At 33.9% G+C, this 12,724-nt stretch overlaps 2 protein-coding genes across 2 annotated transcripts in view; both read left to right on the top strand.

The window, feature by feature from the left end:
- The window catches only part of LOC144838093 (uncharacterized), a 29,527-nt gene extending 28,210 nt beyond the window's left edge, over positions 1-1,317 (top strand). The window contains exons 50-51 of the mRNA XM_078693452.1: positions 203-256; positions 447-1,317. Coding sequence (XP_078549578.1) covers positions 203-256 — 54 coding nt within the window. The 3' untranslated portion in view covers positions 447-1,317. The remainder of the gene's footprint in view (positions 1-202; positions 257-446) is intronic.
- Positions 1,318-6,119: 4,802 nt separating this feature from the next.
- LOC144838092 (uncharacterized) lies at positions 6,120-12,157 on the top strand. Its single transcript, XM_078693451.1, has 5 exons — positions 6,120-6,369; positions 10,004-10,141; positions 10,839-10,961; positions 11,544-11,663; positions 12,039-12,157. The coding sequence occupies exons 1-5, from the start codon at positions 6,270-6,272 to the stop codon at positions 12,155-12,157; spliced, it is 600 nt and encodes a 199-aa protein (XP_078549577.1). The 5' UTR covers positions 6,120-6,269.
- Positions 12,158-12,724: the final 567 nt, after the last annotated feature.

Below are 12,724 nucleotides of genomic sequence, written 5' to 3'. Positions count from 1 at the left end.
GCAGACGGTTCCGGGTTCAAATCTCAGTTGAGGCAGCTTTTTCTCATTCCCACTGATTTCCTTATCTTTATCATTTCAAATTGTAATAGTAATTGAACTACTATTAACATCTGTTCTCATATGTTTGTTTGTCGCCCTCATCTTGTGTGGGCCATCTCAATATTTGTTGTCATACATTTTATTTATTTCTATTTTTTTACAGTCACAGTCTTATTATAACCGTGGATTTACACGCAACTATAATGCCAACAATTAAAGGTTAGTTTATTCTATTTTAATGCAAAAAATAAATGACAGTATCAGAAAATATATCTTTTTAAAGACATTTAAAAAACAGAATAAATGTTGTTTTTATAATTGTGCTTTTTATTTGGGCTTTTTTTTTCAGTTTTCATTTAAACAATTTGGAAATATTGTGAAACTAAACTAATTTTTATTTTTTTGCAGGAATGACTGAAAACTAATATGAATGAAATCAAGTATATACAAAAATATAAATAATCATGTAGTTTTTTATATATAAAATAGATATTTATATGTAATATACAAACAAAATAGGAATTTTTATATGTAAAGACTAGGGGTTTTATATGTAAAAATAGTTCATTTTACCAGTACTAAAATAAATACTATTGCATACACTGTGTGAAAAATATTATTTTGGCTTTTCTGGAGATTATTACCAAAGAAATCTTCCTTGATATATTGTCAACAAAAAATATAAATAATATGGTGACAAGGTGTACTTATTTAGCTAATCAAATTAGCATCTAAATGATATATAAGACATATTTCCTAAATTATTATAATATAAAAGAAGGACATTCGTAAGCAAGAATAACTATCATAACAATGAATAATTAACAATTAACAATCATAATTACAACAAACGAACAAAAAACTGTTAGATAGTAATAATAATAATTTGTATACGCTAAGATTTATTAAATAACAATATTTTTTTCTTAATTTAAAGAAGTAGGAAACTCAAATATAAAGTGTTAGAAGGCTAAACCAATAGTAAACCACCTATTCTGGTTGAATTTTTGAAGTGTTTCGGTTTGTATGCAAAAGCATACATAATATGAATCATAATAAACGTAGTGTTAATAATGTGTAGGCAACATGCTTGCTTACTTTAGACAGCGTGGTTAACGGGTAAAATATATATTTATATAGTCTATGCAAACTAAACTATTATTCAGACAATCACTTTTGTTATAGTGAAATAAAATATTATTTGCAATAATTGTTAGGCTTGTGTGTTTGATTGTGTATACGTTATTAGTTTGGGAATAAATCTATCTAATCTATTTCGCAAATGATTTGGTAGGAGGAATTTCTCTATAATAATTCAATATGAAAATATTGTAGATACAATGGCGGACTAACAGCCCAACTAACTACAGTACAATACATTTAAATGTGACCATTGTACAAGCAGAAGAAAAACAAGCAGAAGAAAAACAAGTACAACCAGTAAAATTGCAATCATAATTCTAGGCATCTATTTGTTATAATAGTTGTCTATTCGAGCGTTCCCGCAGCCAAAAATTAACCGATAATAATTAACCAATAAATTGCCTGTGGAAACGGCGTTTAACCAATTCAAATAAGAAAAATTATTTCGATAATTATATCTCATTTAAATTAGATAATTATCGGATAAATGCGATAATTTTTAACCTTTGACCTGAAGGACAAATTGTTGCAATGTGATTGGGCATCTGGTTGTTTGGTAATGACTGATCATGCACACTTTATTAATGTTAATTAAACCAATAATTTTGATTTGGCTGCAACACAGCCTCTGATGTAAATAAGTTAGCAACAAGTCTAACTATAGTATATGATGAATAAACTGGAAACGTTGTCAAATAAAGTCTGCTGATTGGTTAATAGTTATGCAATTACAATTTATAGAGGGCGTCTTGCGGGAGTTTACCGCCGGTGGCATGGTGGTAAAGTGCAGTGCTGACAAATTTTATTGAAATGATGACCGTGGGATAAAGGTAGGAAGGTAAGCCTCTATTTAAAACGTAAAAATTTAAATGAATATAGGCCTAGCAAATATATGAAATGTAGTTAGTGGATCGTTAGTATTCAAATCAGCAGCATAGACGTCTAGCCTAAAAAAAAAAGGCCTGTAGGCTGTAGGCCTATGTAGTGATCTCTAGCTAGGCTAGGCCTACAGCCTAGGCCTAGCTAGGTGACTATCTATATGATCTACTGTAGGCCCTAGGCCCCGGCGAGAGAGGAGGTAGGGCTATACAGACACGGGATGCTAGTCAAGTCGCCATCGCTCCTGCAGTCACCCCAAAACAAAGTCGGCCCATCGCAATGTCGTCCTATCGCAAAGTCGCACCATCGCAAACTTAAAGTCGCACCATCGCAATGTCGTCCTATCGCAATGTCGTCCTATCGCAAAGTCGCCCCAATGCAAAGTTGCCCCATCGCAAGGTCGCCCCAACGCAAAGTCGCCCCTAAACTTTAAATTAGTTTACAAGGGCATAAAATTATTACACAATGATATTCTTTCACAATTTTAACACAAATAACACGGAACGGTTAGGCATAAAAAGAGGAAGCCCTGTCGTGTAGCCACACTAGATCGATCGGCAAACGCTCGATCTCCAGCAGAGAGCGGAAGCCCCGACGTAATTACTCTGCGGTCGCACTATAAATGACGCGCTAGCTCACGAAGAGGAAACGCCGCTGGAGTCACTACGAATGTCGGCCGCATTCGAAATCGGTCGTGTTTGGTCATGATAAAATGACGTTATATCTAGATTAGTTTTACTTTGGTCGATGAATATTTATTTTAATACTTAAGATATAGACCATACAGAAGATATGCCATGAAGTGAAGCTAAGTCAAGATTCTTAAAGAGATTCAATTCAATTCAATAATTTAATATTTGCTTTTGTATTTCCAGCAGCTCTACAAAACCTCAGAATAGTACAAATCAAGACGTAACCAACTCATCTTTAGATAAAATACCAGTAGTCATAATGGCAGAAAAAACAAAACCAGAAGATGCACCAGAATCAGAAGATACACCAAAAAGTGAAGCTAAGTCAAGATTCTTAAAGCGACTACCAACAAATTCAGATGGATATTTAATTCCTCAATGCCCACCAGATATTCAAAGTAAAAATGGATTTATGAATATTCATGAGCTATATAATGCTATGAATGTTGGGTACAGTCAGCGTTTCATACATGATCCCTATTACACGCTGATACTTGATACAAAGAGTGCCGAGTCTTGCTCTAATTCTCATATACTAATAAATATTTAGGCTGGCCTTTAAAAGATGCAAGATAATAGCTACTACAGTACTACTAGCCTTTATTGTACAATGGCTTTATCCCATTACAATATAAGGATAGAATGTGTTGCTTGATAGGCTAGTAGTCGTCATTTCGGAAACCATTTCAACACATTTAAAACCGATTAGATTCGTTGTACTGTAGAAATAGGGTTAAAAAGTCACAAATTACTTCTTAACGAGGGCCTAGGCTGACCTATTTAGCTAGGCCCGGCTCTAATCAAAAGTAAGGCAGCCTTAGCCTAGTAGGCCTAGACTACCTATGGGATTGGGGGGGCTGGCCTTTCTATTCTAATTTAAAATCATAACTTACCATTCCGTATTTTTCAGTCTCTTCTGTTTGTCGATTAATAATGCATCTTCTGCAATACTACAGTACTAGCACTCTCAGCTTCTTCACTTGCTAGTGGCTCAAATTGATACGGCTGTATAGAATCCATCTCTTTCAACACGATAAATATCGAATACAAAAGTACTGTGTATATAATGTGTGTAGAGCGCACGGATGCAGGAGGCAAGCGATCCCAAGAAAGGAGTTGTTACTGCTTTGACGTCACAGGGCTTGGACGCGCTTCGCTGAACATCACCGGAGGCGGGGCTTAGACAAATATTAAAATTATGTATTTTCGGCAATTTTCGATTGATAAAAACAAAAAATTATATCAAATATGTGTTCAGCAAAAAATTACTTCCAAAATCAACAACTCATATAGGTGTACTGTGTTATTTTTTAAAATATGTCATCCAATCATCAACCCAAATAGAACATTTCTATTACAGTTGAATTACATTACATTTTGAAGAGACATGTTTTGAGGACAAATAAGTGATCCTGATGATGTTTGGATGAACTAAATTAAAACATTACATAAATACAGTTCAATTTATTCAAAAAGCCTTAATAAATGAAGAGATACATTAAAATTACAAAACATTAATTTACAAAACAAAATGGAAACAATTCAAATCTTAGAACGGTCGGTAGGTCAGACGGTAGGTCAGTCGGTAAACGCTAACTAAAATTTGCGCATGCGACTGCAGCCATGTATATGGTCTTGTTTTAAAATAATTAGGTGTTTTGTTGTGCGTTAGACTATACCACCCGGTTGGTAAACGCTGGTAAACGGATGGGCATTGGAAGAATGAGCTCCAATGGTTTAGAGAAACAAACAGAATCATGCACGCACAATGTATTAAGTGTTTATAATAGTCTTCACAAAAGTTATAAATCCCGTACTGTATTGGAAAGAGGTAAATATTACTACAATGCAAAAAAGTATTGATAATAGAGTATGCATAGTTGATCTTTAAATTTTATATGAGGCTGAATGTAAGGATGGGTTAGTTTATGATGTCTATAGCATGATGTAGTGTGATAAAGATAAACTGTCATTGTCAATAAAACTATTGAAAATGTAATTAAATCATATGCTTTTCATAGTTTATTTCATTGTTTATTTTATATCTTTTTGCCAAATTATGGCTTGGTGAGAGCATGTTGTTATTAGCAATAATCCTCATTTGTTGAAGAATTTGTTTTGCTGTTTTGCAGACCACGGTTTTTAAAATAGTTTCTTCCAATTTAACGTATCTTTATGGATTTAGAGTAACACTTTGGACCTTGTGGTATACTGTACCTGCCATCGTCCACCTGTATCGTTATTGTTAAAGTAATTAGGGCCTGTCAATAATAGTTACTTCGAACTAGGTCATCAGTCAATTGTGTGTCGTCAATTGATATCCGTTTTCGATTTTAAACAATATTGATAGAAATTTCAGTACATTTTCTGTCCTCATCAAGAAGTGTACCATGTCCTTTTTTGTGAGATTTAGGATACAAATGTCGCCTCTAACACTCCCATCAATATTTTAGAAAATGATCAGGTAGATGGTTCAAATCTCTTTTGAAGCCGTTTATTGTATAGAAATAAAAGTTTACAAATTTAGGCTAATAAAGTTTATAGCACAGGAGAAAAAGTGGCCGAGGATTTTTTTTAAATTAATTTTTTATTATATTATTATCCCTCTAATACACCAATTCTTTATGAATACAGTATATTTAATTTGAAACAGTTGAAACCAGGAAGTCGCAAGGTTCACCACATGAATTTACAGTGAACCCGGAAATTACTTCTACCACGTACGGTTTAAAATCTACCGATGAAATCAGAAAATTTCGTTTTAAAACCCATTATAATATCTTCCTAGGATTGAAAAATGGAAAAATGGCGTAATACTGGACACTAATGTTATCAAATCTACGTTTTGCGATACATCTGAGGTCAATAAGGTAGGTATCCAAGGTGGAGATTTATCCCAAAGTTTTTCCATTGTGCTCGCCTATGTCAGAATTAACCATAATTTATATATAGATTTGGACATTAAAATGGCATGTTCAACAAAAATACATTTATTCAGTGGCAGGATATATCTTTAAGTTAGGCACTCAGCATCCTTCCCTCCCCCCCCCCCCCCCTTTACAAATCCTGGTCACTACTTGTACTCGCCCTTCCTTTGTGATGCACATTCAAAGAGTGAGGTAGTAGACACTTTTCAAAGGAAAATTGAACATGTCTTTTATGCTTATTTAAGCAACCGTTGATTAATGAAGCAAAACCCTTTTTTTTTCTAGATTACTTACTGCCTCTATGCACCAATTGTTATCAAAATTTGAAATGAAATGCACGGGAATTTATAAGTATAGTCGTAATTTGACATTCAGGTACGCTGCCTCTCAAAGGGTATAAGACGGTTTTAACCGTGTTTTAAGGAATATAATTATTTGATTTGATATCAAGTTAAATGACATCAACACCTTTTAGACGCGCGCTTCAAATAAATCATTTCTTTTCCATCAACTTTTTTCAGGAAATGAACAACAATTTATGGGAAATTGATAACTGAAAACTGAAATATTCTGGTGGAATTTTACATTTATGAAGTGTGACATGAAGACGCTGATATCATCATGCCTTTTTAATGGATTTAGACCTACGACCATTTTGTTAGTTTTCTTCATTATTGCTTTTACAAATGGTAAGTACAATGGCAATATCCAACCGATTCTACATGAACGACTGTTGCCAGGTACCATGTATCGGGTTGAAATTCAACAGTTATGAATATAGAACTCCGTAATTAGTACTTTTTTTCTAGCTGTGAAATATATAATTGTTAAATGAAAAAGAAAACATTTTCTAAAATATTGAAAATCATCTCATATCAAATCTAACAGATTTCTTCATTTTAAGTGTTTCACAACAATTAATTAAATTGAACCTTTTGTTTTGAATTTGAAACAAAAATCACAATTATCAATTACATTTAGTTAGTTTATTTCATATTTATTTATTTACATTTTAACAGGTGGCCCAATAAGGCAAGACTGGTATGTTATAGGCCTACGTACAAATCATCATCATCATAATTGATGCTTTTTATGTTATTTAGTAGAAATAATCAATTTTAAACTGATTATTTATTTTGTGGCTATACTAATTACAAATACACAGGCAGGAGCTTCAAATTATTGTATACATAAGAGCTTTACATTTCTGTTTCTTTGGGGTGATCATTCCAGTATTTACAGTAGGCTAAATTTGATACTTTATGCAACAATTAATAGGCATAAAAGCAAATTGGAAGCACTACATACTCTATATGTTGGAGGAAATAAGCATAAAAGCAAACAAAGCCTTAACCACAGGGTGTTATTCACTATTTTGAGTCAGTAGTGAATGACACATTGTTGATTAAGGAAATATTGCAAAATATAACAAGGATACTTATACTATAATTATATATAATAATATATAATATTACATAGCCTATGTAAATACGTGAACGTGATTGGTTGAAACTGCGTCACATGACTACCGCTGCGAGGATCGTAAATCGTATATATCCTCGAGAACGATAATATTGACCGATTAATTTTCGCGTAATTATCGTGTCCCCTGTCATTAAACATATACATTCTCGAGTTCGATGATATTGACTGTGTAATTTTCGTGTGGCAACACTCGCGTTTGCCGATAAATAAACAAAAGTCATCTACTGGATTTGAACTCGGGTGGAATTGTCACTCCATCGCAAGACAACGCTTCCACCGTTGCGCCACGCAGCTTGCTTGAAGAAATTATTCATCTAAACTATTTAAACTATGCATACATAGCGCCCTCATTTGTTATTAGTCCTCCCTAAATGTGATGAAACACCGTTTGTGATTGGTCAATACTCACGGTAGTAACCTAGTAATTAGTACGCGCTGAACATCCGGTGATTCGGCTCCTCGAAGAGAAGACGATGAATTGTTTATTCGGCCTACCTGATTATAATATTATTATTAATAGGCTTATTGATGGAAATTCTTCTGTTAATTTAAACGACCTAGGCCTAAGTGAATATTTTATTGCCAAGGAATTATTAATTAGTAATTATCTGTATATTATTCTTCGCAAGGTAAGGTGTCTAGGCAGGAGGCTTGTTTACATACAATACAAATACTATAGAATAGGAGGCCTAGCCTAGCTTCACCCAACCCAGCAGACTTGTTCTTGGCTATATAATATAACAGATATCGCCTTTTATATCGGTAAAATATAAGATTTAACATCCCCTCGGGATGATGTTATGTTCTCGGGGAATTATATATCCCTCAGCTGCCGCTTCGGGATATATATATTCCCTCGAACATAATATCATTCCCTCGGGGATGTCAAATCTTATATTTCACCTCTAAGCAGGCAATATCTGTATAATAATACACTGATGAAGGGCTAGTGTTGCCTGAAAGCTCTGCTAACTTTTCTGGCTGTTTTACTTATCGTTTTGATTTAGCTTTTCGCTTTTTTTTTTGTATCTCCATTGAAATCCAGCCACTGATACCCACAGCATTGTCATTTTTTCAGTAATTTGCCTTTGAATAATATATAATAATATAAATGCAATTATTATTATTATTATGTATATATGAGCTGGTGAAAAAAAGCCGTTCCAACTCAGATTTGAACCCAGCTATAACCTATAAAACAGAATAGACCATTGTAGCCGGACTGGGTATAGCCAAGGCCTACTAGGCCTAGTAAGATTAGCTAGAATAGGACAGAATGCGTAACCACCACCCAGCCTATGTGTTCTAGTAGGCCTAGTTGGTGTACCCTGGTTAATCCGTACCCAAACCAACCCACATTGGTTTTCCGATTCCGATAGGCTAGTAGACCAAGTAGTAGGCCTAGCCTAGTTATTCATTATTATGCCCTACTAAAAAAGTAGATGAGCTACTAAACTAATTACGTAAAAATTAAGAATTTGACAAATGACATACATGTTTCATGATTGTTAGTCTAAGATTATACTTTCAGACAAAACATTAACATGAATTATTCCCTATATAGGCCTATAAGTCCGGGAGCCCATTAAGATTTGTTTAGCATTGCAGGTACAAAAGGTCTGAGGCATAGAATATGTCAAATAGGGTTCAGGGACCATCAAACGGCCGTTTTTAAGTTCCCGCCCCTGTACCAACTCAAGGGAGGGGCGCTCAAGATACCCCAAAATTGGATTTAATGAGCATAATCGAGTACATAAATGAAACCAATGTTAAAATGTTTATTTTTAGGGTCTAATTGAAGATCCACCATTCTTATGTGTCAACTTCTGTAGGCCTACCTGAAGAAATTCCTTTCAACCCTTTTGGTTATAAAACAATCCAATTGTCATACCTAATAAATATTCTCATATCGGGTGTTTATTTAATTTTAAATTATTAAACAAGACAGTAAAGAGTCACAGAATAATACATACACGGACGTACGTCGAATACACACACACATGTTATAATTTTTACGACATATTTGGTGGTGATATGATGCAATTTTATAATGGATATTATGATGGGATTGCCTTTCCAAGCTTATTAATCAAAATGTTCACTTTAATACTAATAATAGTAAACTGAATGTTTATTAATACTGCAAATTGTTTTGTGTAGTTTGTTGCATATAAAATAAAAGACACAGACGTAGCCTACGATTCCTATAAAATTTCACATTTAAATATTTATGTACCTGTACTGTTAAATGACATATGCCGAATAATATTATCTTAAACTATTTTTACAAATTGTCATTTTTGAAGGCACATATCTTTCTCCTAGACCTGTAAAATAAAAAATAAAAACAATTTAATTTTTATTAATAAATATTCATTGACCAAAGTAAAAATAATTTAGATCATATCATGACCAAAATTAAACGCGACTGATTTCGAACGCGACCGATATATCGTAAAATTCGGAGTTATGCAGAGTAATTACGAGGGTTTTCCCCTGATGAGCTAGCACATCGTTTAGTGCAAGCGACAGTGGAGTAATTACGTCTACCTGGCTTTAAAGGAGAAAACTGTACATTGCGTAAGTCATTTCATATAAATCCGGATTTATAATATTTCGTTGACAACGACAATTCATGTTTAAATAAATGATTAATAATCAACGAGAAAGAGAAAGTCCTCCCTCATTCGGCAATTACCAAAAAGATCATAGAGAGCTCATCGAAGAAAGGATTTTGTTTTGAACATTAAAATTCTTATTCTTTTAATTATTTTTTTTGTTTCACATTGTTATTCATTTATGTTAGCATATGCGTGTACACCAAACTTCTTTTTGCAGCAGCAGTCGTAGCACAAGACGATTTGTGTGAAGAACGCCCATGTCAAAATCATGGGGTTTGTACGTATAATTCATCAACAAACACGTATACATGCGACTGTGGTGGAACGGGTCACCTAGGAGAAAACTGTACATTACGTAAGTGTTTACAACTATAACAAAACGAAATAAAATATAATAGACTTCAGCTCTGTCTACACTATCACACTTTATGTGACAACAAAATGTAATGTGCCCATATATGGACATGATGATGTCATATTAGTACCATAAGTAGGAATATGACTACCATATTATTTGGGCACATCACACTTTTTTTTGTCAAACTAATTTGATAGTGTAGCCAGAGCTTTAGGAAAATAAGCAATCATTCTAAATCATTTCATAATGTGAATCCGGACTTCCATTGACAACGACATTTCTATTTTAAATTGTCAGATTGTACAGTAATAATCAACATTATATATTGTAGAACGTAATATTATTTATTTATTTTTCTCTTTCTTTCTGTGCTCTGTATGTTCTGGGTTGACCAACTAGCATAGGTGTTTAGCACCTGTTTGGTCTTTCCTTGCCCCCTTTTATAATTGTTTTGTCTTCTTTGTATTGTATATGGCAGAACATTGAATAAATAAAAAAAATGTTTTTTAAAATATATAAAAAATTATATATATTAAACAATCAATCAACGAGGAAGGAAAATTCCTACCCGATTCGGCATTTAGCAAAAATAGCGCCCATCACGAACAATAAAGGATTATTTTGTTTTGTACATTGTACTTCTTATTGCTATTTTACTATCTGTTTCATGTTGTTATTCATTTCGTCATTTTAGCAAATGCGTGTTCACCAAATCCTTGCATCAATAATGGAGTGTGTAACATAACGGCAGCGGATTTCTCAACTTATGAATGTCTATGCTCTGGAACAGGTTATATTGGCACAGACTGCGAAATTGGTAAGTTTGTCTTTTTCTTTTATATATTTGTAATGCAATAAAATCTTAATGTTTACATAAACCTTTTGACAATTTATTTTAACATAATACAGTAGCTAAAACAAACTGCAATGCCTACATTGTCCTATATCAATCTCTGTCTACACTATCAAACTAGTTTGCCCAATATGGTATCATCATCATGTCCATATATGGGCACATCACATTTTCTTGTCACATAAAGTTTAATAGTGCAGACAAAGCTTTAACCTTGGTTTCCACGTTGAAGCAATGTAATGACGTACCTGTAAGCTCTGTGGGAGTAATTTGACCAATCACGACACGATGATCATCCGAAATATCGCTTGTGATTGGTCAAGGCATGTGTTTTGCTTACGTTTTTGTGTTGCGTCAGTGGTAAAGTAACCTTTACAGAATATTCACAATTACGAATACGGTATATCTTCTGTAATTGATGTTAATGTATATATTTTGATTCGTCCTCAAAATTAATGTTGTAAGAACATGCATAATAGGTCTACCATTTCTTAATACAAAATATAATTTCCTAACATATAATGAAATATTTTATTTTGTATTTAGATGACCCGTGTTCACCAAGTCCTTGTAACAACAATGGGGTTTGTAGCTACAACTCAACAGACTACAGCTTTATGTGTAATTGTGCTGGGACCGGTTACACTGGAAACATATGTTACCAAAGTATGTAATGATTAACTTTTTTTATGCAATTTGTTGAATATGTAATCTTTTGCTTAAAAAGTGCTGCTAACGCTTACTTCTAACTTAAAGGCAACCTAAGCCCGTAAGCGTAACCTAAGCGCAACCTAAGCACGTAAGCGCAACCTAAGCACGTAAGCGCAACCTAAGCACGTAAGCGCAACCTAAGCACGTAAGCGCAACCTAAGCACATAGGAGCAACCTAAGCACATAGTGCAACGAAAGTACTGTGATTTGACACATCATCATCATTTCAAAACATCAGTGCCTATAATTATAATGTAACAACAAATAAAATATTATCAATTTTAACACATGCCTATAATATGTTACCGATATTTAATGTTATTATTGCAGATGACCCCTGCTCTCCCAATATGTGCAATGGAGGTGTTTGCACTGCTACGAGCACAACAGACTTTTATTGTGATTGCCCTTCCCGCTGGAAAAAAGTTCGACGTCGATCTTGCAGTTAGTTACCGACAGTAATTCAATAGTATTTAGACAATGCGTCGATACTAAATCGACAGTATTTTGAGGATCTTTAAACAATAGAAAAGCAAAAACTAATTGGATTTACAATAAATAAACAGTTAACACGCGCTATCCTAATTAAGGCGGTTTATTCAAAAGCTGCGTTTTCTTTGAAGAATGACAATTCGCTGACACATTCGTGACTTCCCTTACCCGCCTGATAAGGTGATCCGCCCACACCATGTGCCGCATGTTCCGATCCGATGTTTACAATTACAATCTTTGCGCGAGAAAAAAAACTTGGACCGTTCGACGAGCCTGTACAGAGCTGACGTCTTTTTTGTAATTGTATATACAATACACGTAGGCCTAGCTTGCCGAATGCCTAGCCTAGCCTACACTAGTATTAATAATATATTGATAATAATGTATATTAATAAAAAATAAAAATTATATCAAATACTGTACATCACAGGACACGGTACAGAATTCCATTACGTTCTGTATAACTCGCTACTCAACACGTTTTATTAGCGAGGTCATGTCACGTTCGCATTGGCCTATCTATT

Source organism: Antedon bifida, chromosome 3 (genome assembly GCF_963402885.1).
Source record: "Antedon bifida chromosome 3, ecAntBifi1.1, whole genome shotgun sequence".
Taxonomy (NCBI): Eukaryota; Metazoa; Echinodermata; class Crinoidea; order Comatulida; family Antedonidae; genus Antedon; species Antedon bifida.
This window is presented reverse-complemented; position numbering and strand designations above follow the sequence as displayed.